This window comes from Hypomesus nipponensis, chromosome 15 (genome assembly GCF_054491055.1).
Source record: "Hypomesus nipponensis isolate SF chromosome 15, ASM5449105v1, whole genome shotgun sequence".
Lineage (NCBI taxonomy): Eukaryota > Metazoa > Chordata > Actinopteri > Osmeriformes > Osmeridae > Hypomesus > Hypomesus nipponensis.
The window spans coordinates 5,639,329-5,666,873 of record NC_140375.1 but is presented as its reverse complement, the minus strand read 5'-3'; the positions used below and the strand labels follow the sequence as shown (position 1 = coordinate 5,666,873).

The 27,545-nt window shown below is 49.7% G+C and overlaps 1 protein-coding gene across 1 annotated transcript; it reads left to right on the top strand.

Moving 5' to 3' along the window:
• ltbp4 (latent transforming growth factor beta binding protein 4) lies at window positions 1-27,255 on the top strand. Its single transcript, XM_084674708.1, is given in 33 exon segments — window positions 1-406; window positions 4,899-5,153; window positions 8,021-8,346; window positions 8,514-8,616; window positions 10,005-10,067; window positions 11,484-11,606; window positions 12,564-12,740; window positions 12,866-13,819; window positions 13,940-14,026; window positions 15,581-15,709; window positions 15,943-16,068; window positions 16,231-16,350; window positions 16,598-16,717; window positions 16,911-17,024; window positions 17,404-17,523; window positions 17,689-17,802; window positions 18,258-18,377; window positions 18,895-19,014; window positions 19,150-19,269; window positions 19,470-19,583; window positions 19,701-19,820; window positions 20,505-20,630; window positions 20,840-20,965; window positions 21,248-21,370; window positions 21,525-21,656; window positions 22,788-22,918; window positions 23,061-23,121; window positions 23,318-23,470; window positions 23,747-24,080; window positions 24,185-24,402; window positions 24,405-24,449; window positions 24,619-24,768; window positions 25,606-27,255. Coding segments are annotated over 33 exon segments (5,532 nt in total). The 5' UTR covers window positions 1-138; the 3' UTR covers window positions 25,746-27,255.
• The last annotated feature ends 290 nt before the right edge of the window (window positions 27,256-27,545 follow it).

Sequence of the window (27,545 nt, the reverse complement as noted above, 5' to 3'; positions counted from 1 at the left end):
GGAGGGAGAGTGTGTCGCTCCCTCACTCAGGGCTCTCTGGCGTCAGCGACGGATCTGTGTGTGTGTCTCCTCCGCGGGATGAGTCCGCTCTAACGGACCCTCACACACTCACACACACACACACGCACACACTCCACCATGCCGCCGCTCCGGCTCCTAGCTCTGCTCTCCCTCTCCGTCCTCTCCCTGTCTCCAGCCAGCGGACAGACCCCCATCCACCACCTGCCACGGGGAGGAGGAAGAGCGGAGCGCATCAAGGTGCTCTTCACGCCGACCGTGTGCAAGGTGCGCTGCAGCCAGGGTCGATGCACCAACTTCTGCGAGCGTGGGAACGTGACCACGCTGTATAACAGTGAGCTGCCGGGCGACGCCACAGGAAGCCACTCGGGGACGGGCTTCAGAGTCTGTGAGTACCTGCTCTCCCACCCGCACCACGGGGATCTTTGCTACTGACTGGGCTGGAACGCTTTCTCTCTCTGGCTCGTGTCTTGCTCTTCTTCTCTCTCCCTCTCTTTCTGTCGCTCTCTCTCACTTGCTCTCTGCCTCGCTCTCCTCTTCATCCCTATATTTCCATTCCTCTCACTATCTTTATCTCCTCTCTCTGGCTCTCTCTCTTCTTCATCTCTCTCTCTTTCCACACTCTGTCTCTATGAACATGTGTTTAACCTTTTTACAATTGGAAACTGTAGGTTAGAGGTGTGTGTATGTTCCAGGGTCAGAGGTGAGGGATATTTCAGTCAGTAGTTGAGGGGATGGTGTGTGTGTGTGTGTGTATCTGTGTGTCTGTGTGTGTGTGTGTGAGAGAGAGAGAGAGAGAGAGAGAGAGAGAGAAAGAGAGAGAGAGAGAGAGAGCAAGAGAGAGAGAGAGAGAAAGAGAGAGAGAGAGAGAGTGGTTAGCTGCATGTTGGCCTGATTTGCAAGTATTCACACCCGGCTGCCGTGTAGACCTGAGCATACATTTACCTGTGTGCGTGCGCATGTGCGTGGCAGCGTGTGTAGTTGCCAGAAACAGACAAATTGTCTTGGCCCCAGAACATTGAAGAATGTCTGACCAAACACACAGGGGTCCAGACGTTCTTTCATGCTTGTCCACAAGCTGAGTGGTGAATTTCTACCACCTGTGTGTGTGTGTGTGTGTGTGCGCGTGGGTGTGTTTCTTCCGCTGTGCATCTATGTGTCTGTTGTAACCTTCATATGTTAAGCGGTGTGTCTACACTTCTAATGGCACCCTAAAAGATTCTTGGGATAGGGTCTGTATCTCCATAGAAACAGCATACAGTACCAAGTTATTTAGTAGGAGCTACAGCGACAGCATGTACTGTATACTGATTGTATTCACAATAGGGGAGAGAGATGGGGACAGAAAGGTAGACTTTTATGCTCTTTATTGAGAAACCCTCACATTACAGTAAAACAGAACTAGTAAATCTTCCTTTAAAACGGCCCATTACATAGAGGGGATGAAGGGATGGGGGGAGAAAAGAGTGAAAAGGAGGAAGATTAAGAGGAACAGAGTGAAATTGAGAGAGAGACAGACAGAGAGAGAGACAGAGCTCTAAAAGCTGCCATCCATCCATCATGCGGTTGCAGGTGCAGACAGGAGTCACAGTAGATCATGAACTCCCTCCACACAGAGGGCCAGACATAGACAAAGAGGTTATGGAAGAACATGGTCTGTCTCTCTTTCCTTCTTTCTGTCTCCTTTCTCAGTCTGTCTGTCTCTGTCTTACTTACTCTCATTTTCTCTCTCTCTCCCTTTATCTCTGCCTTCCTCTCTCTTTCTCTCAAACTCTATCCTCCATGCCCTCAGAACGGCCTCTGTATACTAACCAGGTCTCCGTATTGCTGTAATCTTTCTCTACATTAATCCAGGTCACATGTGCTGACTGAAAATACCTGCAATTACTCCCTTTAACAACATCATGTGACCTTCTGACCCATTGCTGCTAATGTCATCCACTTCCTGTCCCTAATACCTCTTGTTGACAACGACGATGATGATGATCTGGAGAGCCTTTGATTGAGCCTGCGTTCCTCGCCCCACACATGGCTTTCAGGATTCCTGACAGCTGAGAGAGAAGGGGGGGGGGGGGGGCAGTCCAGAGGGGTGGAGCTAGTTGTTGTGTAACCCATGGAACTTATGGATGGACACGGCCGCTAACTCTGATTCTAATCACGACCACGTGTCGCCCCCCACCAACCCCCACAACCATCACTTCTCTCTTGATTTGTCCTCCCCATGTACGCCTCTCCTCTCTAAACATTCAGATAGTGAGAATATCATAAGGCCCCCATTGTGAAATACACACACTGCTCTCTCTCACACACACATACACCTATCCCTGGCTACTTACCAAGCACTTGCCAAGTGGGGAAACTGTGAACAATGGTTCGTTGTGTCCTAGAAGTGTCTACAGGGCAGAAGATGAAGTTGGTTACAAAGGGAAAATGATGTGCATGTGAGTGCTCTGTTTGGACATGTGACCTGGCCAGCCAATGTCCTGTCTCCCAGACGTGTTAGAACTGTCTGAGCAACAGATGGTTGGCTGATCGGTCCAGGAATATCTCCTTGTATACCTCACTCTTCAAAGTCAAACTCAACAGGCTTAATCAAGGGGCCTCAGGAACAGACTATCCTGATCTGGCCTCTTTCAACTTATGAGACACTTTGACATGTTGTTTTTTAGCTGCGTTGGATCTCACTAGGGTTCCCCAGGGTTATAGTCCCCAGCATGGTTATTGGTTTTAGTCCCCAGGATGGTTATAGGTTCTAGTCCCCAGCATGGTTATTGGTTCTAGTCTCCAGCAGGGTTTTAGTCTCCAGCATGGTTATAGGTTCTAGTCCTCAGGGTTCTAGTCTCCAGCATGGTTATTGGTTCTAGTCCCCAGCATGGTTATGGGTTCTAGTCGCCAGCTCTAATAGGCAGCTTGCTGAGACACTAACGGCCTGAGAGGACAGAGGAGGTAGGGAGAGAAACAGGAAGTGATAGGGAGAGTGTAGCTAAACAGCATGTGTCTTTAATTTGCTTCTAAACATACCTCCTGAACACACATACAAACACACTCTCACGCACACAAATACTGATGTCCTTTATTGCTCTTTGCTTAAAGGTCTAATGTTGTCATCTGTTAAGCACATGCACACACACAAAGACACACACTCACACACAAACACATACACACAAACACACACACACACTCACATGCCCAGAACAGTTGAGTAATGATGTGGTCATATGTGATCCAAGGATCTTAATCTTGCACCAGTAGAACTTTGGCAGAATAACAGCCATCTCCTCTCTCCACACACACCAGAACCAGGACATGCCTGGGGGTACTGCCTGGCTCTGACCTGAGTTTTGATCCTGACTTTGTTGCAACTGTCTTTGCATCTTAAGCTCAACTGGAAAGTTGGACAGCTGTACTCTGCATCTCAACAGTAGAGCTGACGAGGCTAGTTGACGTTAGAGACACCTGCACATTCTCTCTCTCTCTCTTTCTCTCTCTCTCTCTCTCTCTCTCTCTCTCTCTCTCTCTCTCTCTCTCTCTCTTTCCATTTTTATTCTCAGTTTATACCTTCTCCCTCTTTCTTCCCCTCCCTCTCTCCATATGTCTTTCCATCTCTGTGTCCAGAGGTTATCTTGTTCACCTTATCCCCCCAGTTTTGTCACAGTAGGGAACAAACACTTCCACACACACACACACACATTTCTCTCCTAGGACACACACATACCCCCCCCCCCCCCCCCCCCCCCCACGTCTCTGAGTGCCCTGATAAAGCAGGTCTCGGTGCTGGAGCCAGTCTGGCTAATGTTCCTCTTCCTGTCTGAGGTTAGAAACAACACCAACCTTCTCTCTGGCCCTCGCCTCCAACACAATGGGTGGATGCCTGGCTGCTGAGCTATGGGAAACCACCTAGGACTACAGTAGAGTGTTATAGAGTAGAGTCCTGAACACCAGACTCATGTACAGTAGAGTCCTGTACAGTAGAGTCCTGGACACTAGCTTCCTGAAGAGTACAGGATACAGTACGGTACTGTTGTACCTCTCACAGTAGTAGTACTGCAGTGTACATTTCTGAACACCAGATTCCTGTACAGTACTTTACAGTAGATGGTTGTTCAGGAGAGTCCTATAGAGTAGAGTACAGTCCAGCCCTTCCCAGCATGCATCATTACAGCTCTTATGAACCAGAACTCTGGCCCAGAGAGCTGTCCTGTAACCCCGGGCGACAGGCTACACAGGCCCTGTGGACGAGGCCAGGTGTTCAGATGGTAAACCTATCGAGTTCCTCTGGGAGCAACAGGACGGCATAAAGATGATGGATCAGTGTGTTGTTTGGCTGGGCTTCCCTCCCTCCCAGTCTGTCTGCCTGTCCCCTCTTCCAGGTGGACGATCCAAGAGGTTTTAGAGAGAGGGAGAGCATCAGAGAGAGAGAGAGAGAGAGAAAGAGAGAGAGAGAGAGAGAAAGAGAGAGAGAGAGAGAGAGAGAGAGAGAGAGAGAGAGAGAAAGAAAGAGAGAGAGAGAGAAAGAGAGAGAGAGAGAGTTTGAGTGAGAGGGAGAGTGACAGCGAGAAGAGAGGGACAGAGAGAGGGAGAACGGCAGAAAGAGAGAGAGGCAGAGAGATGGAGACAGAGAGAAAGCCTGTAGACGAACACGGAGCGGCTCAGCAAGATTGAAGAGTCTAATTGTCCTGTTTTACAGTGTGAATTACCGACCGCGAATGTCGTCCCTGTGAATGACTCATCCCTTTGTTCTTCTACGCTCCTCTCTTTCTTCTCTACCCTTTTCCTCTTCAGATCTGTGTGCATGCGCTCATTCTACTCTCCTCTCTTCTCTCTGTTCCAGTCCTGTGCCCGACTCTAATCCCTCTCGTGTGTCCTCCTCTCTCATCCAGTCCTGTGTCCGATGCTGTGCAAGAATGGTGGCGTGTGCATCCAGAAGGACCGCTGTCTGTGCCCGCCCACCTTCACTGGCAAGTTCTGTCACATCCCCATTACTTCCTCCTCCTCAACCAATGACATTGAGAAGCCGCCGTCCAGCCCCGCCGTGCTGTCCAATGGGGAGCTTCTGACCCAGTCGGAGTACATCCTCCCCCTGGGCAGCCATCCAATCGGGCAGAACCTGACCAGGAGCCAGAGCCAGTCTGGAGGTGAGGTGGGAGGGGCTTTGGAGGGGTGAAGCAAAGGGGGAGGGGGTGGATTGGGTTGGATTAGGACTGGGGTGGGAGGTGATTTGACAATGGGGAGGGGAGGGAACTCATGAACGGAAACAGCTTTTTTACTCCGTCCGAAATATGATTGCATGCTTGCGTTATGAAAAGCAACAACAACAAAAACGCAACATCACAGCTGACAGCCCTTCGAAGGAGGATGTGCGGATGGAAACTCTTAGTCCTCAGTAGCTTCCTTCTCACTTTCACTCACCAAAATGTAAAGGCGCTTCTGCTGCGCTCCTTTCACTAAGGATGATTCTTCATGCTAAAGTATATTACATTATGATGGGGTCATCTGTCCCGCGCTATCCGCGGCAACGCCAATCACCTCATCCCCGCTTGTGTTTTCCTACGGTCTATAAAGGCCCGATGACATCACTGTGGGCGGTGTTCTCTCTGGGGGGGGGGGGGGGTTATGGCAGTTGAAATCAAAACAGCATGCTGAGCTCACACTAACAAATGAAATATCAGAGTTGATTATGCTCTTGAGGGAAGGGAGAGAGAGAGGAGGAGAGGATGTGGAGAGGGCTTATGCAATACTCTCCAGAATAAAGGTATTGTGGAATTGGCTCCTGTCTGTCAAGAACATTCTGTGCCTTTGAATCTGACTTTGGGTGCGTCCCACACACACCCCTGGTAGTCACCCACGTCTTCGTGGGGGCTTTCTCCCCTGTGAGGCCAAGCCTTGTTGACATAGACAAGGGGCCTCTGCTCTCCCCATGACAACCTCTAACATTTAGCATCACAAGGGCAGTTTGATGGACATCAATCACAGTCTCGCACCAGGACACCGTGGGACCTGCGGAACGCAATGAGGCCATAATGAGGTCACTTCCCCTGTCCCAGCTCTCTCATGGAGGGAATGCTGTTTTAGACGTGTTCGAACTTTACTGCGTCTGTTTCATGTGCGCACCTCCTGACGTGCTTTTTGACTGGCTTTTTGAATAGTCAAAACAGGCAGACAAAGGGCACCTCTGTGGCTCCGATTGCCAGGACCCAGGACAGACAAGGGCGGTCCTTACATGTCAGGCAGGCAGGCAAGTCTAACTAGGCTAGGTGAAGGCTCTTAAAAAAGAACCTTGTAAATTTCAGTGGAACTCACAGTGAGGGTAGACAAGCAATAAATAAATCCATGAATACTTCTGTGTTTTGCGTGTCTTTGTTAGCGTGTGTGTGTGTTTGTTGGTGTGTGACCCCCTGGGAACTAGATGTGCTGGTTAATGAGTACAGGCACTGTGTGCATCGGTTCTGTTAGAGTCCAAAAGTCTGTGTTCCCTCTCCGGGCTGGCCCCTGTGTGTGTAACCTCTGGGAAGGACACAGTGTCTATTAAGAGTTAAGCCGCAGAGTCTACTCAAATCCACAGCAACATTAAAACACAAAAGAAGCCTTTAACCCTGGTGTGGTGTTCTTATTAGTATTACTCATCCAATGTTCCCTGGTCCCTGTACCTGGCTGGGATAGAGTTTGTGGAAAAAAGTAACATTTCTTACATTGTACTGAAGTAATTTATCAAACAATGTGATTGTCTAATGGACCGGAAATACATAATGTTGTGCACTGAATAAAAATGTGTTCTTTTACACGTTCTTCCCAGAAATGAGCCACGGCCAGTAAGTCTGAGTTGAAAATTAAATGTTTATATTTTTTTAGTAAACATTACAAATGGTCCCACAGACCCAAACACTACACCAGGGTCAAACTAAACCTTTCACCTTTATACTGTTTCCAGACTTAAAAAACAGACTGAAAAAAAACTGTGAGTCAGTAAGGTTTTGTTGTCCTGCTCTACTGGGCTGACCTTACCAATGCAACACACACTGAGACACACACAGAGACACAGAGGCGCACACAGAGACACACACAGAGACACAGAGGCGCACACAGAGACACACACAGAGACACAGAGACACACACAGAGACACAGAGACACACACAGAGACACAGGGGCGAATCTAGGTTCCCACTTTTGGGGGACTAAGCCCCGAGATAAAACCTATTATTTTTCCTGGACCCAGCAAAAATAGGTGGTCTGGGGGCATGTTCCCCCAGAATTAAAAATTTATGAAAACATTTATAACATGAAAAAAATATATATATATATTGTAAAACAATTTTGGGGGGGCTAATGAAAATAGGGCTAAACACGCCCATGCAGAGACACACACAGAGACACAGAGACACACACACTGTCTCCTGTGAGTCACATGTTCTGTATGACTGCAAAGTGTAGACAGTTTTGTGACATTCTCTGACCTGTTCTTGCCCTCCCTGATGTTCCACTACACACACACACACACATGCACAGCTCCGCAGAATACAGTGATATGAAACCTATAGTATCACCCAGAGGCCTGAAGCCAATGAGCTGCAATGCAACACTAACTGATTATCTCTCCTCCCTTATCCGTCTGTAAACATAAACAGTGGAGCAGGATAGACGTGACTCATGCTGACTGCTGTCGTTTTTCTGTGGAACAGATACTTGCCAATGGTTCCCTCAGGTCTGTTGACCAGGGATGACGGCCATGCATAGTCAAGGAACCTGAATAGCACAATATCCCCTCGCTTCCTGATCAAATGTTCTTAGAGATAAGGCGGGATATCTCACTTCACTTACTTATTAATGAGCTTGCCCATCAAGAAGGTTATTTTTGCATTCCAGTTTTGTGTTACAGTTAAGGGGTCAAGCACAGTAACAGCAAGTCGGACATGAATCTACTTAAGAACTCGCCCGATGCTAACATCGATCCTATTTTAACTGTGATTGCTAACACTCCGACATGCTACGCTAACCCCTCCGCAGCTCCTGCTTCCGGCTCATCCATGGTGAAGGTGCGTGTCCAGCACCCTGCCGAGGCCTCGGTGAAGATACACCAGGTTTTGAAGGTGGGCTACGGCCCCAACGGCAGGGAGCACTCAGAGACCGTCACGTGGTCTTCCGGACTCTCGGGGTCGAGAACCAGCGTTGTGCAGGGACAGAGGTCCGAGGCGGAGCCGCCATCTCGGGTCCAGTCTACCAAGGTCCAGTCCCAGCCTGCTAAGGTCCAAGCCCAAACCCTGAGGGGAGAGGGAACCTACACAGAAGCTTCTGGGTTCAAGTACTGCTTCAGAGAGGTCCGCAATGGACAGGTGAGACCCTGCAGGGCAGGTCCCTTTCAGAAATATCTATCTATAGGATGGGACTGATTATATTCTTCCTCTGCAATTGCAAGATTTCATGTTATTTTGTTGCTTTTTCTGATTTCATGTAGGAATGTGTGTTGAGATGTTTGCGTGTCTCTCCTCCCCCCCTTTAGTGCAGCTCCCCCCTCCCTGGACTCAGGAGCCAAGACAGCTGCTGTCGGGGCCTAGGCAAGGCCTGGGGCATCAACGAGTGTGTTCTCTGTCCCCCTAACACAGGTAAACCAAGCACACACACGCACACACACATACAGTACACATTATCACCTGTCCACAATTTTCTTGGTTTCCCAGGTTCTGCTGTAGTTGTTGTTCAAACGGTAATGCATTATCAACTACATGTACATCTTTGGCCTTTTTTAGGAAGAAAATATTCATTCACAAACAAAGAGTAGTTTTATGCTATTTCTTCTCTGGACAGACATAGAGCCTCGAGGAAGCAGTGGATTTCCTTACAAAACATCCCACCACTAACCACGTTCAGCCAGAATTCATAATCTGGAGGACTGTAATATGACCTCATCATTGCTGGTTGGCGTAGATAATGTTGCCCGTGTGTTACACTCCAGCCGTGACTAACAGGACAGGAATGTATGTTTTGGCCGTATTAGTTCATAAACTTGCCTCCAAGAGTGTATCAACAGTGTGTTGAAAAGTGAGATCAGTGAGCTAATGTTCTTTTTTAAAACCCCTTTTATCACCCATATACCCAGTGTAACATGAATGCAAACAGGCCTGCATGTCAGTCCTGTTTGGAAACGGTTGGCTATTGCTGGGCAGACATGTAGCACTGTTTCAGAGGAAGTTTGCCTTCTATACACCACATGCTCTAGATGAAAAAACAGGGATGAGGACTAAATACACGCATTGCTCAAAGTTGTGTCTAGAAAATGTATGATAGCAGGAATGAGCTTCATTAATCAGACTCGTTTTGTCGGCTATAACTCCATCGGAATGAGGTTTGGAAAGAAAGACAGAAAACACTGTAGCCTTATTGGAGCTGTTGATAAACAGATTCATGAAGATATTGGGAAAGAATGTGTTGTTTCTTGAACCCTTGAAGCACTATCTAACTCTTGTTGCAGTGAAAGATGGTTCTACACTTTCTTGGTATTCTGGTTACAAAGAAAATAGCGCTTGTCCAGAACTCTGGAGGCTGATCAGAGACATTTGAAACACAGAATCCTTTCTCCTCTCCTAACCACTTTGTTGGAATAGAATCCTTTCTCCTCTCCTAACCACTTTGTTGGAAAATAATCTTTTCTCCTCTCCTAACCACTTTGTTGGAACAGAATCCTTTCACCCAGAAGGGGCCTATGGTCAAAGTCCAGGGAGACATTTCTCTTCTCAACCTCCCCATTATCTTCGAGACAATGGTGAGGTTGAGAAGAGAAATGTCTCCCTGGGCTGTTTTATGTACTCCTTATAAAGCTTAGATGTATGGTTTGACAGGATCTTAGTGAAGAAGCATGAATTAAATTGTTGCTAGGAGTGCACAAACTTGATGATATTCTGACAGGTATGCTTGCTTGATTATATTCTTCATCGATGATATGATCAAATTGCTATCATTTGTATTATATATTAATAATTGTATTTGTTTTTAGGAAGTTGGGTGAATAACAGCTGTCCAACAGGGTTTGAGAGGATCAATGGCACTCAGTGTGTTGGTGAGTTAACATGTTAACAAATGTTAACAAATTGAACAGCTAGCTATAACCCCAGTCCGATCAGCTAGCTAGCTACCACAAAGTGACACAAACATTTCACTAAGCATCAGCTTCTGAAGAAGATCAATTATTTTTTCAGTATTCCCCCAGGTATCTATCACATAAGTGTTGGGTAAAGAATGAAAGCAAATATTCAAACCACTGGCAAAATATGAGTGCTAGGGCTGCTAGGGCTGTAGGCATATAGCCAAAGGCTAATGTAACATGCTCATTTTATTGGGCTGGTGATACTGAATGTCATGGTAGCAAAGTAGCATTGCAACGCGGTGTCACAGGTTGTTATCTGTGGTAGCACCTTGGTATGCTAATGCTATCAAATCAGCTAATTAATCACCCCCGACCAGGTCAGACAGAAGGGATAGCACTCGCGTGAGAAAATACCTCAGGAGTCTGGAAAACCAACTGTCTAGCAAAGAGTTGGTTTAGCTATCAGGTGGCAGTTTGGTTCAACCTAACGCTCAAGGATTTAATTAAACAAAACAAAAAAATATATAAAAGATTAATTAAACCCCCCCCAGTCTTTTTATTATTATTATTATTATTATTATAAGATTTATTTAACCAGGATAGACCCATTGAGATTAATAATCTCTTTTTCAAGGGAGAACTGGCCAAGATAGCCAGCAGCATACATACAAATATAGTTACAAAAATACAAAAGGAGACAAAATATAGGAGTTAATGTCATAGCCAGGTACATTAAAAACATTTACATTTTAAGGAATCTGTAGGATCTGATCTTTTTTTCTTTGATGTCAGTACAGAATCTTCCAAATTGTACTTCAGATCTATGACACGCCAAGAGAAGTGCAAACCACTTCTCGTCAAGCTGACAAGTCAAGCTGACAAGTCACACTGTTGTGGATTGTTAGCCTGGGAGAGCATCCATGGCTCCAGGCTTCTCTTAGCCAATGCAGTCAGGATCTGGCCAGAGAGACTGGAGTTGTGTAATCAGACTGGGGAGAAGTTTACCAGAGAGAGAAGTAACAACAACAGACTGTTGCATCACTTCTCCCTCTCTCCAGACTTCTAAAGAGTTGCATTTCTCTGGTTGTAGTACTCTGTGTAGTATTTTGCCAAACATTATGTTTTAGGGTTTATATTCATGATTTGAGTCTAGTGTGGATGGGTCTTATGGAGTAGTATTTAGTCAGAATGTGATCTAGAAAAGGATAATGTCCTCATGTAGCGTGGATTGGTAGAAGTAGTGCATGTGACGTTGTCAATCAGGTTCAGAAGGCCTGTATAAAAGCTAGAATGTAGAGTGGATAAGACCTCTAAATGAGTTGTGGTTCATGGAAAGTGTACTTGACAGCGCGGACATGACCCCTGGTGTCTCCCTCTGGCCATGTTTAGATGTGAATGAGTGTTTGCAGCCGGGCTTCTGTGAGAACGGGAACTGTGTCAACACTAGGGGCAGCCACAGTTGTGTCTGCAAGACAGGGTTCATTCTGGACGCCTTGCACAGCATCTGCATCTGTAAGTACCTCTGAGGAGGGGCAGTGGAAGGGGTGATGGAAGGGGTGGTGGGGCGCCTCTGGGCCGGCTGCTGAAACACCCCCCTCATCCTCGCCCTCCATGTGGAATGAAACAGGAATAACGCCAGGCCGAGGTCTCCGAATAAAACCCTCTGACCTGCTTATTCTAACCGGCATTGACCTGGACTGTGCTTCTGGATGCTGGTTTGATGCTGGTTTTGGTCTGCAGTTGTCCTCCTCTCTTCCTCTCCGGGCTGGTGACTTGATGGGGTTGCGTCGGCGTCTCTTCAGAGACGGGGTCGCTTGCTGCTTCTCTCTTTGTGTCTCTCAGTCGTCTGCTGGCTGTCTTCGTCCTTCAATCCTCACTCGAATGCTGCCTGGATTGTTGGAAGCATTGTGTGTGTGTGTGTGTATGCGTGTGTGTGTCCGCCTGTCTGTTTTGTGCATCGTTGAGTTTAAACAGGCCTTTTTAAATAATGTGTTCCTGAAAGGTTCTCTCTCTCTCCCCCCTCTCTAAGCTGTTCTCTGCCTCTAATATTCTATCAATGTTGGAGAATTATTGGTTGTGACAATATTATGAAGTAATAAGTTATTACAATATGTAGGTCTAACTATCCCTTTAAACTCTCAGAGATCTTCAAGGGTAAGTACATCCCCCTGGCTGGTTGTTGTGAGAGCATTGTGGATTACAGTGGACCATGTCTACATGATCTGTGTCTGCAGAATGCAGTGCAGCCTGAGCATGTGTTTGGGTCTGCTGCATGCTGGGACCGTTGTCTTCCCTGCTTGTCCTGCCTTCATGACTTGTTGCTGTGCACCTCCGTCTGCCCGCTCTGACACTCAGTCTCTGGCTTCCTGCTGTACTCACTCTGTTCACTCTTCTTCCCCACCCTTCTGCCTGTCTCCTAACCCCTGACCCCTCCGCTCCCCCTACCCTCACCCTCCACCCTCCACCCAGCCCAGAACGTGATCTCGGAGGTGAAGGGTCAGTGCTACCGCGTGTTGAATTCTGGCCGGGGCCCTGGTTCTTGCTCCCTGCACATCCTGAAGAACATCACCAAGCAGATCTGCTGTTGCAGCCGCGTGGGCAAGGCTTGGGGCCAGGACTGTGAACGCTGCCCCTACTTTGGATCAGGTCTGAAGCTAATGTTCTCATAACATAATACACTGTATATGCTACACCTTATGTGCTGTGTCATCTTATAAGTCAACCTCTGACTCCAGTGTCCTCCTCTGTGGTCCCCCTCCCCCCTCCTGTAGTGGGTTTCAAAGAGATCTGTCCAGCAGGACCAGGCTACCACTACTCTGCCTCGGCCATCCAGTTCAACCAGCGCGTGGCGGAGCAGCACGGCACAGGAGGGCCCCCTGTGGTGCCCTCTGGCAGGGGCTCTGTCACCCCGCAGCAGCCTGCAAGTGGTGGCCAGGCTAGGCCGTTACAGCCTGCAAGTACCGGCTCCAACCAGCCTGCAAGTGGTGGCCAAGCTAGGCCAATACAGCCTGCAAGTACTGGCTCCAACCAGCCTGCAAGTGGTGGCCAAGCTAGGCCTTTACAGCCTGCAAGAACCGGCTCCAACCAGCCTGCAAGTGGTGGCCAGGTTAGGCCGTTACAGCCTGCAAGTACTGGCTCCAACCAGCCTGCAAGTGGTGGCCAGGTTAGACCGTTACAGCCTGCAAGTACCGGCTCCAACCAGCCTACAAGTGGTGGCCAGGTTAGGCTGTTACAGCCTGCAAGTACTGGCTCCAACCAGCCTGCAAGTGGTGGCCAGGCTAGGCCTTTACAGCCTGCAAGTACTGGCTCCAACCAGCCTGTCAGCTCTGGCTCTACCAGGACACAACACCCAACCGGTAGTGGTTCAGCTTCCACACCAACCAGGCCCCAACATCCATCCAGCACAGGCTCACAGACCACTCCACTGCGACCTCTGCAGCCATCTAGCGGAGGTCTTCCCCCCGTGCAAACTAGGCCCCAGGCCCCAGCCAGCACAGGGTCCCAGCCTTCCCAGATCAAGCCTGGTGATGGAGGTTCTCTCCTCCTAGAAACCAGCCCTGCACAACCATCCAGCAGTGGGTTACCCTCTCCTCCAACCAGGCCTCAGCAACCCTCCAGGACCAGCCTGCTCCAGCCCCAGCAGCCCCTCAGTAGAGACTCTCTGACCCCGAGCAAGCTTCCACTCCCCGCCTCTTCCTCCACAGCCAGACCTGCCAGAGTAACAAGTGAGTCCGAATCAGCTTTATTGGCCAAGTTTGACACATACAAGGAATTTGGCTCCGGTTTACAATACAGGTTTGTACAGCCCTGCAGTATGTGGTTCTTGATCCGTGTTGGTGTTTCAGCTCGTCCTCCCACCCAGACCCACCGGCCTTCAGCGGACCGGCGGCCTGTTTCTCCTGTCACACAGAGACCAGACGTACCTAGGCCAGGTACACCCCAACCAAACACAAAATCGTTACCCACACCCACACCCCAACCAGACAGACCCAAGCCAGCTACACTTAAACTAACAATAACCAAATCTAATTGTATTTATTTAGCCTTTTTTACAAGCAATATGACAGAGGGTTTCATAGACTCAAACTCAAAGTCCAAACTACCAAGTACGCAAGTCCAAACTAGTAGTTTGAACTTTCAAGTAGTCCTAAACTCAAAGGAAACCACCACTTGGATATTCCAATATGAACATACAAAAGCTGATGTCAGGGTTCCCCTCTGGTGACTTCCACTGCCGACTAGCGGCCCCAGTCTGACAGAGCTCCCTGGATCCAGCCTCCTCACACCTGTCTGGGAACAAAGGCCTTCAGTGTAATCAATGTCAACACTCTGAGCAGCAGTGCTCAGATGGAGCATTGTTCTCCCTGCGTTAGATCAGCCTCTCTTTAATGTGACAGGAAATGGCAGCCAAAGGTCACAGGTCAAACGGAACGGTATAATGAGGTCTGAGAAATTGGGGGTAAATGGCAGTAGAGTTTTACAGGGTTTTGATCTCCATCTTCAAAGGTGTCAGATGGTTCTTCTGGCACAGTCTCTTCTCATGACTCCTTCTTTCTCTCCCTCTGTCTCTCTTGCTTACTCTCTCCCTGGCTTACTTTTGCTGTCAACTCTTTCTCTGTCTCTCTCTCCTTCTGTCTCTCTCTCTCTAGCTGTATTACTGTGGCCTCAACTCCTCAACTCCTCTGTCTCTTCCTTTTCACACACACACACACACACACACACACACACACACACACACACACACACACAACATTAAATCCTTCCCTGACATGGTGACATGGCATGGAAGATAAAGAAAGGTTCTCTGTTCTCTCTACTTTTCTGTTTATCTTTTCCTCTCAATCTTTCTCTCACTACCTCTCTCTCTATCTTCCTCGCTCTCTCTCTCCATCTAAGATGCAGCCAGATGGGTAGAGACTACAGTACAAAGCCAAGTCTGTACTTCCTGTACTGCAGCTGGTCTAAACCGGGCAAACCGCTCTGGCTCGGCCTGCCAGTCCTCATACTGCCTGTGTGCTCGTGGGGGCGGAGCTGAACGACCATCCAGCTTCTATCATTTCAAGTGGTTGCCAGATTTAGACTGGAACCTAGAATTTAACACTTCTCACTGCGCGGAGCTTTGAGTTTGTTTAATAACAGGGCGGCTTTGCCCTCTCCCCTTGAAAGCGCCCTGCTAGCGCTGTGAGAAATCTGTGAGCAGCTGGCGTCAGAGGAGCCTGTGCCAGGCTTTAGTGATGCTAGCTGTATGTGTTACTGCTGCTCTCCATAGCACACACAGGGCTGCTTAGTCTGAAGACCTGATACTCACTCACACAAGACACACATGAGGACATATGAACCAACAATTACAGTGCATACACATGAAAACATCCCATCCACAGACTGTACTTTACGAACTGTGGGAAGAGCTGAATGAATATGTGTGTGTGGTGTGTGCACTGGTGTGTGTCTGTCTGTCTGTCTGTGTGTGTTTGTGTGTGCCCCAGTGCGTGGTGTGTGTGAGACCAGGCCTCAGGTGTGTGGACACGGTCGTTGTGTGGACCAGCCTGGAGGGAGACACGTCTGTGTTTGTGATGAGGGTTACCAGCCCTCCGCCCTGCACACGTACTGCCAAGGTGAGGCCCACAGGGGATGGAACCCGGGTCACTCTCACATCTAACCAAGCATGTACTCATAGTCCGTTTGACAGTGTGGTTCCCCAACACTCCTTGGTTAATAAGTCCTACTGAAAATAGTAACTAGCTAAAGAAACTCTGTTTAATCCTGTAAATATTCCTTCTCTGCATCCTCCTCCTTCATCCTGCTTTCTTTCTTTCTCTCTCCCCTCTCCCTCCTCACTCTCTCCCAGACGTAGACGAGTGCAGGAGATCCCCCCCGCCCTGTGGAGGTGGAAGGTGCCAGAACACTGAAGGGAGCTACAGGTGCATCTGTCCTGCAGGGTACAACTCTGATCCACAGGGCACTAGCTGTAGTGGTGAGTACACACACACATGCACACACATACACCCACACACTCACATACAGACACGCACCCATACAGCTGCACAGGTATGGAAAAGCGCTATGTAAACTTTGTCTAATGATTCCGTATTCATGGATACGATGGCAGACATGAGACTGTGTTGTTGTCCCCCAGACGTGAATGAATGTCAGCAGGCTCCTAGCCCCTGCCCCAACGGTCGCTGTGACAACACACCTGGAAGCTTCAAGTGTGTGTGTCGCCCTGGATACAAGCTGGAGGGCAATGCCTGCACAGGTGAGACAACCTTGCTAATCCAACCAGCTACGGAACAGACTAGCAAACTGGGTAGATCCATCTCTCTCTCTCACACCCTCTTTCTCTCTGAGCCCCTCTGTCTCTCCTTCTGTCTTTCTCTCCATCCTTCTCCCTCCCTCTAACCTTATTTCCCATCTCTCTCTCTCTCTCTCTCTCTCTCTCTCTCTCTCTCTCTCTCTCTCTCTCTCTCTCTCTCTCTCTCTGTCTCTCTCTCTCTCCCTCCTAGATGTGGATGAGTGTCAGGATCCTCTCAGGTGTCCAGGTCAGGAGTGTGTTAACTCTGCAGGCTCCTACAGGTGTTTGTCCTGCCAGCCAGGCTTTGGCCTGCTCAACGGGCAATGTTCAGGTGAGGACACACACCTCCTCACACACCCTTAACCAATGAACCAGGCTTCCTTGTTGGGTAAGATGGGTTCTACTTACAAATCCACTAGGGTTAGTGGTCAAGAGCTCTGACCACGTGTCCATGCCCTCCCCTTTACTTCAAAACAAAACCTCAAACATAAACGTTTTATGACAGGATGTGTTGTATGTCACAGATATAGACGAGTGTCGTCAGAGCCCCTGTACCAACGGCCGCTGTGAGAACACACCTGGGAGTTTTAAGTGTGTGTGTCAGACTGGATACAAGCCGCAGGGGAACACCTGCACAGGTAAGAGCTGTGTGGTGGGAATGGTAGGGTTACCTCTACACCGGCCTTATGGTCTTGTGTGGTGCAGATGTGTACAATATAGCTAATGTCATTCTTTCTTTGTCTCCCGTCCCGTCTCTCTCCCTCTCTCTCCCTCTCTCCTCGATCTCTATCTATTTATCTATCTATCTATCTATCTATCTATCTATCTATCTCTCTCTCTCTCTCTCTCTCTCTCTCTCTCTCTCTCTCTCTCTCTCTATCTATCTCTCTCTCTCTCTCTCTCTCTGTCTCTCTCTCTCTCTCTCTCTCTCTCTCTCTCTCTCTCTCTCTCTCTCTCTCTCTCTCTCTCTCTCTCTCTCTGTCTCTCTCTCTCTGTCTCTCTCTCTCTCCCTCCTAGATGTGGATGAGTGTCAGGATCCTCTCAGGTGTCCAGGTCAGGAGTGTGTTAACTCTGCAGGCTCCTACAGGTGTTTGTCCTGCCAGCCAGGCTTTGGCCTGCTCAACGGGCAATGTTCAGGTGAGGACACACAGAATACATCTGTCAGATTGGGCTTCATCATATATTCATGAATACAAAGAATCAAATGAATAAATACGGTGACTACAATGTATGAAATAGGATGTGTCATCATGTTTGTTTGCATGAATCTTCTTTATGTACATCTTTGCTATGCTTGTTCAGATATAGACGAGTGTCGTCAGAGCCCCTGTACCAACGGTCGCTGTGAGAACACACCTGGCAGCTTCAAGTGTGTGTGTCGGACTGGGTTCAAACTGCAGGGCAACACCTGCACAGGTAAGACTGAAGAATCACAACATACATCCCTAAGCTACATACGTATACTTAAGTTATCAGTAAGTATGTGTAAATACACAACCAGCACATTTTAAAGATGCTTCCAATTGTGTAGAAAAATGTGTATATTGTATAGGGAAATGTATTAAGCTCCTATTTAATACATTCAAATTCAATTTGCCTGTAACATCTCCCCTCCCTCCTGTATCTCTGTCTCCCTCCCTCCTGTATCTCTGTCTCCCTCCCTGCTGTATCTCTGTCTCCCTCCCTGCTGTATCTCTGTCTCCCTCCCTCCTGTGTCTCTGTCTCCCTCCCTCCTGTATCTCTGTCTCCCTCCCTGCTGTATCTCTGTCTCCCTCCCTCCTGTGTCTCTGTCTCCCTCCCTGCTGTATCTCTATCTCCCTCCCTGCTGTATCTCTGTCTCCCCTCCCTGCTGTGTCTCATTCCTCCCACAGATGTGGATGAGTGTCTGGAGCCGTCCCAGTGCCCCGGCCAGACCTGCGTCAACTCTCAGGGCTCGTACAGGTGTGTGTCCTGCAAGCCTGGCTTCCAGCTCACACACAGACAGTGCACAGGTGAGCCTGCAGCCTCGGCTGTTGTTCTGTCCTCTCCTCAGAAATGTCGAGGGACAAAACTGGAAAGAACTAACTGTTCAGGGGGTGAAGGAGGGACCTTGAGGGACGCCACGTAGAATTTCAGACTTTCATTTAAAACGCTACCCTGAGTATACATATGCAGTTCTCTGTTAAACATTTATGCATTTAGCAGACACTTTTATCCAAAGAGATAAGTCAAGAGAGAGCTTTACAAAGTGCATAGGTCACTGATCATAACAACGAGATAGCCCCAAACATTGTGGGTAGCCAAAACATGAAGCAGACATTGTGAAAAATGAGTCCCAACGGGAAGAACCATAAGAGCACGTAGTTATAAAAGTTACAATTAAACAACATGAACCTCAAAAAGACTGTACATGTTATCCACAAAATCCTTTACATTACCATATAGGTCCATTAATCCAACAAGATATTATCCAAACTGTTCAAGGAAGTCCTCATTTGTTGGATGTTCCTCGATCTGTGTTTCCACCAGACGTGGATGAGTGTTCCCAGACTCCCTCTCCGTGTGCCAACGGTCGCTGTGAGAACCTCCCAGGGAGCTTCACGTGCGTGTGTCAGTCTGGCTACAGCCTGCAAGACAACACCTGCAAGGGTGGGAGCTACCTCGCCACCTCATTACGCTTCGAGACAACATAGTCAAAAGACAATGTCTGGCATTGAAAAGGAAATGGTTGTTTTGTACCATGTCCGGGTCGGCTGATGTCGTCTGGTTTGTTTTTGATCCTAGATGTGGATGAATGTGGAAACGCCCTGCGGTGTCCGGGCCAGGAGTGTGTCAACGCTCAGGGCTCCTTCACGTGTGTGGCCTGTAAGTCTGGCTTCCAGCTCTCCGCCGGACAGTGTTCAGGTGAGGAGGAGCGCTGCTTCACACTGTCTGTCCACCCGCCTCTCACGGAGACCTGCTCATGGGTGTCTCTGTGTGCTCACATTCACTGAACCATAATAAAGCGTTCCTTCGTAGCTGCAACTATATCGGTCTTCTCTGTGTTGCATGGTAGTTTGATTGGGTTTTTGGATGGGGCAAAAGCTAAATGTCTGTTTGTGCAGATGTCGATGAGTGTCGTCAGAGCCCCTGTACCAACGGTCGCTGTGAGAACACACCTGGCAGCTTCAAGTGTGTGTGTCGGACAGGCTTCAAACTGCAAGACACAAACTGCACAGGTATCGAAACATCAAACACATCCATCTTCCAATCCCTCATCCCATCTCCCTACTTCCCCCTCTCTCCCCTCATCCCTCCCCTCTCTAACATCCCTCTCTCCCCTCTCTCTGGTGCAGACATAGATGAGTGTGCAGAGCCGTCCCAGTGTCCGGGACAGGAGTGTGTGAACTCTGAGGGCTCGTACAGGTGTGTCCCCTGCAGGACTGGACACAGCGTGAGGGCTGGGGTGTGCTCAGGTAAGCCTGGGCGGACATTCTGAACAGCAGATGTATCAATCTGCTTTCTACACACGACTCCCTCTTCCTCCTCCTGCCTTCCCTCCCTCTTGTGTATGTTCTGTCTCTCCCATCCCTGTCTCCCTTCACTGTCCTCACCTCTGCACCTCTCCATTGCCCCCTCTCCACTCCCTCCCCCTCTCCTCTCCTTCTGCCCAGCTGCCCTCCCCTCCCCCCTTCCTGTCCTCCTCCCCTTGTCTGAGCAGATGGCACTGGCCGTATGGCCCCCATATGTAGCAGGTCCAGCCCCAGCCTTCAACAGCATGTTTGGTTACAATTATCATCTCCCCTTTAGAATACTTACTTCAATCAGACTCATCAAAGAGCATCCAGCCCCCCCCCCCCCCCCTTCCGGCATTCTCCTCCACCCACCTCCGCCACATCTGCCTCCCAGCCCCCCTGCCCCCCTCCCTCCCATAGCTGAATGTCTCCCCCTTCTCCTCCTCCCTCCCCCTACTCTTCTCTCCCCTCCTCCCCCTTCCTCCCCTCCCGTGCTGAGTCAGCTGCCCTCTCCAACCCTGCCTTTCATCACAAGGCTGGAATGCAGTGTTTACACACCCCTCCCTCCCTCCCACCACACACACACACACACACACACCCTCACACACACACACAAGCACACACCCACCTGTGTACTGTCCCCAGATGTAGATGAGTGTGAGCGGGCCCAGGCGTGTTCTTCGGACAGGGTGTGTGTGAACACGGACGGATCGTACCGCTGCGACTGCCTGCCGGGGTACAGGACCACCGGCCTGGGACGACACTGCAGAGGTCACACACACACCTGCATGCACTCACACACACCTGCATGCACTCACACACACCAGTGGCTTGAAACTACAGATCAGCAGTCATGACTTCTTCCCACACACAAACTCATCTAAACACACACACACACCAGTGGCTTGGAAGTGGAGATCAGCGTTCCTGCTTCCCACACACACCCTGTGACCCTGCATGCTGTGCGTGTCTCTCCGCAGACATCAACGAGTGTCTGGAGGGCTCCTTCTGCTTCCCGCAGGGCGAGTGTGTGAACACGCTGGGCTCCTACAGCTGTGTGTGTGCCCAGGGTTACACCACCTCCGCTAACGGCACCACCTGCCAGGGTGAGGATGGGCTCAGACACACACACAGACAAGATCATCACACACACACACACACACACACACACACAAGTGTACAAGAAATGATACACACACGCACACATATACAAGATAATGACCCCCCCACACACCAACACACACACACAAATGGATACAAGAGAATGCTAACAGGCTATCCAGCTGAGTTTAGCTGTAAGCAGGGGCACGTTCACACATTGGGGGCGGGGGGTGCATGTGTGGCGCTGCGCGTGCTGACTCAGCGTGATGTCGATGATGCCTGGTCAGATGTGGACGAGTGTGCCGGGCCAGACGTGTGCCAGGACGGGCGCTGTGTCAACACCCAGGGCTCCTTCCTGTGCCGCTGCCAAGCTGGCTTCACCAGCAGCCCAGAGAGCAACGCCTGCCTGGGTAAGGCAGCACACACACACACACACACAGGATGAAGATTGTCTGCATGTGTCAGCTCAGCTCTCCCTGAACAGACTGCCAAGCCAAGGGTTTCTTCTACTGAATACACAGCTGACCTGTGTGTGTGTGTGTGTGCGTGTGTGTGTCTCCTCAGACGTGGATGAGTGTGTGGACTCGGCCGGCGCAGTGTGTGGCTCACAGCGCTGTGACAACACCATTGGCTCGTACCGCTGCGTGACATCTTGTGAGCCCGGGTACCTTGCCACCCGCACTGGCGAGTGTGTCGGTGAGTCTACGCATCACTTCCTGTCCCCCTTTGGTCTCCCCCCACCTACACCCCCTCCCCCCACCCCAACCAAGGCATACCCACCCCATTATAAACAATAGACACGAGTATCTACTTAAACTCCCCTAACTAGAATGCAGTCTTTGCTGGATGGGATTGGCTTCTGTGTGAGTTTGACTGCTTTGCTGTGTGCAGTGTTAACATGTAGCACAGTGGACCGCTTGGCCCTGGCCAGGTTGTGAGTGGCAGGCAGGTGGAACACAGATGTGAGACTCCAAATGGGGGGGGGGGGGCAGCACTGTCGTCATGGCAGCTGAGGTTGATTGATGTGAGGCGGGAGGAGATCAGATGCTTTGAGACACCAGAGCAGTCCTGCCAGGAGAGACATCTGTACACCACACACACACACAGATATACACACACACAGATAGACACATACACACACACACACGCACACATTTATACACATACACACACACACACACACACACAGATATACACACACACACACTCAGATATACACATACACACACAGATACACAGACTCTTAATAGACACAAATACATATATCGTATATCCTAACATACACAGAGACATACAGTATCTTATCATCTCCTATCCTCTTCTCTCAACTCGCCTCTTCTACACTCTCCTATCCTCTCTTCTCTCATATAACCTCCCTCTCTCTCACCCTCCCTCCCTCTCTCTCACTCTACATCTCTCTCTACCTCTCTCTCTCTCTCTCTCTCTCTCTCTCTCTCTCTCTCTCTCTCTCTCTCTACTTCTCTCTCTCTCTCTACCGCTCCCTCTCTCTCACTGTACCTCTCTCTCTACCTCTCCTTTTCTCTCACTCTACCTCTCTCTCTCTACCTCTCCCTCTCTATCTCTCTACTTCTCTCTCTCTCTCTACCTCTCTCTCCCTCTCTCTCTCTCTCTACCTCTCTCTCACTCTACCTCTCTCTCTCTACTTCTCCCTCTCTATCTCTCTACTTCTCTCTCTCTCCCTCTCTCTCTCTACATCTCCCTCTATCTCTCTCTACCTCTCTCTCTCTCTACATCTCCCTCTATCTCTCTCTACCTCTCTCTCTCTCTACATCTCCCTCTCTCTCTCTCTACCTCTCTCTCTCTCAGATATAAACGAGTGTGCTAATGAGACAGTGTGTGGGGAGCATGCCTTCTGCCAGAACCTGATTGGAACCTTCCAGTGTGTGTGTGACCGAGGCTACACCTCCAGCAGCGATGGGAAGGCCTGCTCGGGTTTGTCTCCCACACACACACACATGCTCCCTCCCTCACACACAAACTGTACATGCTCGTAGACACACACATGCCTACACGCAAACACAGACACACATACCCGCTACATATCACTCTCTCATTCTCAAGCTCTCTCCTCTACCTTAGCCCCCCCTGGTGTTGGACGACTCACAGCGCAACTGTGTCAACACCACCGGCCTGACCGTCGGTAAGAGCACACACACGCTTGCACACACACACACACACACCCACATCACCCAGACACTCACACTTGGACCTTCTCATGGACCTTCTCAAATCGATTTCTCTTTGACTCTCTCCCTCTGATCCATTCCCTCCATCCGTCCATCCGCCCGTCCATCTCTCCCTCTATCTCTCCCCCCCTCCCTCTCCTCTCCCTCCAGATGAGAACCTGTCGTTCTGTTGGCAGCACGTGACAGCGGACCTGGTGTGTCAGAGCCCTCTGCTGGGGGGTCAGGTGACCTTCACCGAGTGCTGCTGTCTGTATGGAGAGGGCTGGGGTCTGCAGTGTGCCCTCTGCCCCGCAAGAGACTCTGGTGGGGGTCCTGTCCCTCTCACACACACATGGACACCCACACACACACATATGAACACGTGCACACACTCATGCACACACACACACACAAATTTGCATGCATGCACACACACATCAATACAAACCACAAGTTCACACCCACACTCTCAATCGATAAAATACATTCCTGTCTAATCAACAATGCTGCCATTGTGTTAGATTAAATAAGATTTTTTTTTAAATGAAAATTGATTGGTGCCTTCTTGCCTGCCCCCACCCCCCTTCCCCCGACCTCCAGAGGACTTTGAGGGCCTGTGCAACATGTTGAGGCCCCCACCCTTTGCCCCCCCCTTCCCTGACCGCTACGGCCCTGACCTAGGACCAAGACTGGGGCCAGGGCCGAGGCTAGGGCCGGAGCCGGGGCCGAGGCTGGGACCAGGTGGGGGCTACCCTTACGGCCCGGATACCTTCCCAGAGCCCCGCCCTGGAAGACCGGACTTCCTGCCCCCTGGGCCGGACTATGACGACTACTCCCCACCAGGGGGCGGTGGAGCAGGCTTCAGAGAGAGGCCTCCTGGGTCATACGACTCGTACAGCGGCCCCGAGGGGCCCTTCAGAAGGCCAGCCTACCTGTAAGAGACAAACCCCGACCCAACCCTAACCCTTAACCCTACCTGTAAGAGACAACCGTAACTTTACCCTTTGTCTCTCTCTCTCTCCACCTCCCTCCCTCCAGACCCGAGGGTTACTATGACGGAGGGGACTACGGCTCCCCAGACTCCGCCCCCAGACCCCCCTACCGCCTGGCCGACCCTCGGTCGGAGCGGGCCTTTGGGGTGCGGCCGCCTCCCCCCATCCCCGAGGGCCTGCCCCTCAGCCTGGCCCCCCTCCCCGGGGGCCCCCGCTACGAGGACGAGGAGGAGGAGGAGGAGCCCTGGAGACCTGGACCCCCTTTCTCAGAGAGGCGTCCGGGGGGGAGGGGCCTCGCAGGGCCTATGAGAGTAAGTTCTCCTCCTCCAGAGGACCATCCATCTGTCCTTTGGGATATTTACACTATACCGTACGTGTGTGTGAGTGTGACTTTGTGTAACCACCCCTGTGGATACCAGAAATCCTCCCAAGGATGGTAAACTAAGAAAACACAACCCCCCCCCCTCCTCCCCCACGCAGGGCGCTACGAGCCGTATGCGGGGCTGAGCAGCGAGGACTGTGGCATCGTGCGGGGCTGTGACAACGGCAGGTGCATCCGGGTGGCTGAGGGCTTCACCTGCGACTGCTACGAGGGCTACCGGCTGGACATGACCTCCATGACCTGCACAGGTACCAGCCCCCCAGGGGGCCAGGGGGGGCAGGGGACCAGGGGCCCAGGGGGGGCAGTGGACCAGGGGGCCAGGGGGAGCAGGGGACCAGGGGCCCAGGGGGGGCAGGGGACCAGGGGGGCAGGGGACCAGGGGGGGCAGGGGACTAGGGAACCAGGAGGGCCAGGGGCACCAGGGGACCAGGGGGCCAGGGGGGGCAGGGGACCAGGGAACCAGGGGGGCCAGGGGCACCAGGGGACCAGGGGGCCAGGGGACCAGGGGGCCAGGTCAGGGTTACCTGACACTAGTGCAAGAAGAGGTACATTGGACTGCCCCCCTCGACAGCTTCCTAGTGGTCTATCTTGGATCCTGTAAAAAATGTATACTTATCCTATGTGATGTAGACATTCTTATGAACAATATACAATATACAGGAACTGCAGGTTCCGATGAGGCTGTCACTTGTACAAATATATGGGACTAATTGATTTCACTTTCTCCTTCCACCCCTCCATCCCTCCATCCCTTCATCCCTCCATCCCTCCATCCCTTCATCCTTCTATCCTTCCATCCTTCCATCCCTTCATCCCTCTGTCCCTCCATCCCTCCATCCCTTCATCCCTCCATCCTTCCATCCCTTCATCCCTCCATCCCTTCATCCCTCCATCCCTTCATCCCTCCATCCTTCCATCCCTTCATCCCTCCATCCCTTCATCCCTTCATCCCTCCATCCCTTCATCCCTCCATCCCTCCATCCCTTCATCCCTCCATCCTTCCATCCCTTCATCCCTTCATCCCTTCATCCTTCCATCCCTTCATCCCTCCGTCCCTTCATCCCTTCATCCCTCCATCCCTCCAGACATAAACGAGTGTGAGCCGCAGGAGACAGGTCCTGTGTGTGTGAACGCTCGCTGTGTGAACACAGAGGGATCCTTCCGCTGCATCTGTCGCCGAGGCCACATCATGTCCCGCAGGCCCAACCACTGTGTGGCAGCCTAGCCTAGCCTAACTCAGACAATCTACTTTTAGTCTCATCATCCTAACATCATTTGGCCTACAATTTCCTGTTTTGGTCCAGTTCAACCTAGCATTGCCAAGGTTTGTTTAAAACATGGCCATGTTCAGTTTTGATTAATGTTACTAGGTTGAGGGTGAGGGTGTCTCAACAGTCGATGGTCTCCTCACTTTGCTTCTACCTGCACCTATGATTTGGACACTGTTCTGGACCTCTTTACCTTGAGAAGAGGAGGAGAGGGAGGCCTCTAAAAACAATTGAGACGCAACCACTTTCGACAGTGAATGAATTTCCTCGTGTCATCAGTTCCCTCTGCTGGTCATTCCAGGCCATGGCAGACACCAAACGAGCCTGCTGGTCTGATCGTTACAAAGAGATGCCAACTGACAAGCAGGAGTCATGGAAGTCATTATGGAAATACAGTTACACTAAACTCAGTATGGTTGTGTTTTAATGTCAGCACACCCAATAAGAAGCACAACAAGAACACAATCCTAAATAGCTTATAGACATTCTGGTATCTTCTATGCTGACATTAATTTTTTTTTGTAAGCCGTATATATTTGCCTTTTTATAAACCAATTTCGCCTTTGCTGAAGAGAACCAGTTTGTCTCCAGATGTCAAGGTGAGACCCAGACCTCTGATCCAGGACAGGGCCCACATTTAGTGGCTGTTTGGTTTCCTGCTGTCCAGATATGGTTGTCTAGGAGGTGGGGTTAAACCTCCACTGGGTAAAGGTGGTGTTAACACACAGGGTTAGGGTTAGGGTTAGAACACCAAGCAGGGTCCTAACGCTGAAGCCAACTGCTCTGTTAGTTTTTGTGTGTCTTCCTTCCTGCATCTCTGCCTTTTACTGGATCTTTAAGACACACTCATGTTTTTTATTGATCGTTAGTCCAAATCTTTAGTAATTTATGGTTTTTTAACTTACTCTATTATGGAAATATGAAATGTGATTTGCAGAAAGGATGCTGTGAATCGCCGACTGGTCTGTTTGTTGGTTTTTGTGACCTATGTAACCAGTTTGGATGAAGCTTTGAATAGGACTGAATGTACTTTTGAACTAATGTAAAATGGTTCACTTTGTATTCACAGTTTATAATGTTGTTGTTTGGTGACCTATGTACAGAATTATCTACTTTCGACTAAACACTCCTTTTTTTAACGAATGACATCTGTTTCAGCAAGTAGAATATTCCCTGTCATTGTTGATACTTTACAAACTGACCTAGTTTACATGCTGGAACAGACAGCCTTTTCTCTTTCTCAGCACCTAAATGTGTACAGGACCTTGTATGTATGTATAACACTATGCACTGTATTTGTCTAAAGATGTAGCTGTTGTTTTAGATCACAATGTAGTGTCAATGTTTCTATTTAGTATCAGCATTTGTTCATTAATTTGTTCGTTAATTTCTCTCAGTGATTTTTATCTATTGTTCATGGAGGAAAAAAAAAAACATTGGAAAATATATTTGCACACATTCTTATCAGAGTTGTATTTGTGTTATTTTTAGACAACCAGACCAACTTCCTGTAGGCCCACTCTGTCATTTGTGTTCTTTCTTTATGAAAACCTGTTCATATTTTGACCACTAACAATGTTATTGCATACTTGTGCAACTACAGTTAGTATAGCATTGCCTCAGAAATTACTCAGAACTACCTTAGCTGGTGCTAGCATTAGCTTACCATCTTTAGAATATCTGTGTTAGTCCAGTCATCTTGGCTAAGCCTTCCCCCTCACGTGCTCCCTGTCCTGAATCTAACTCATCCTCTACCT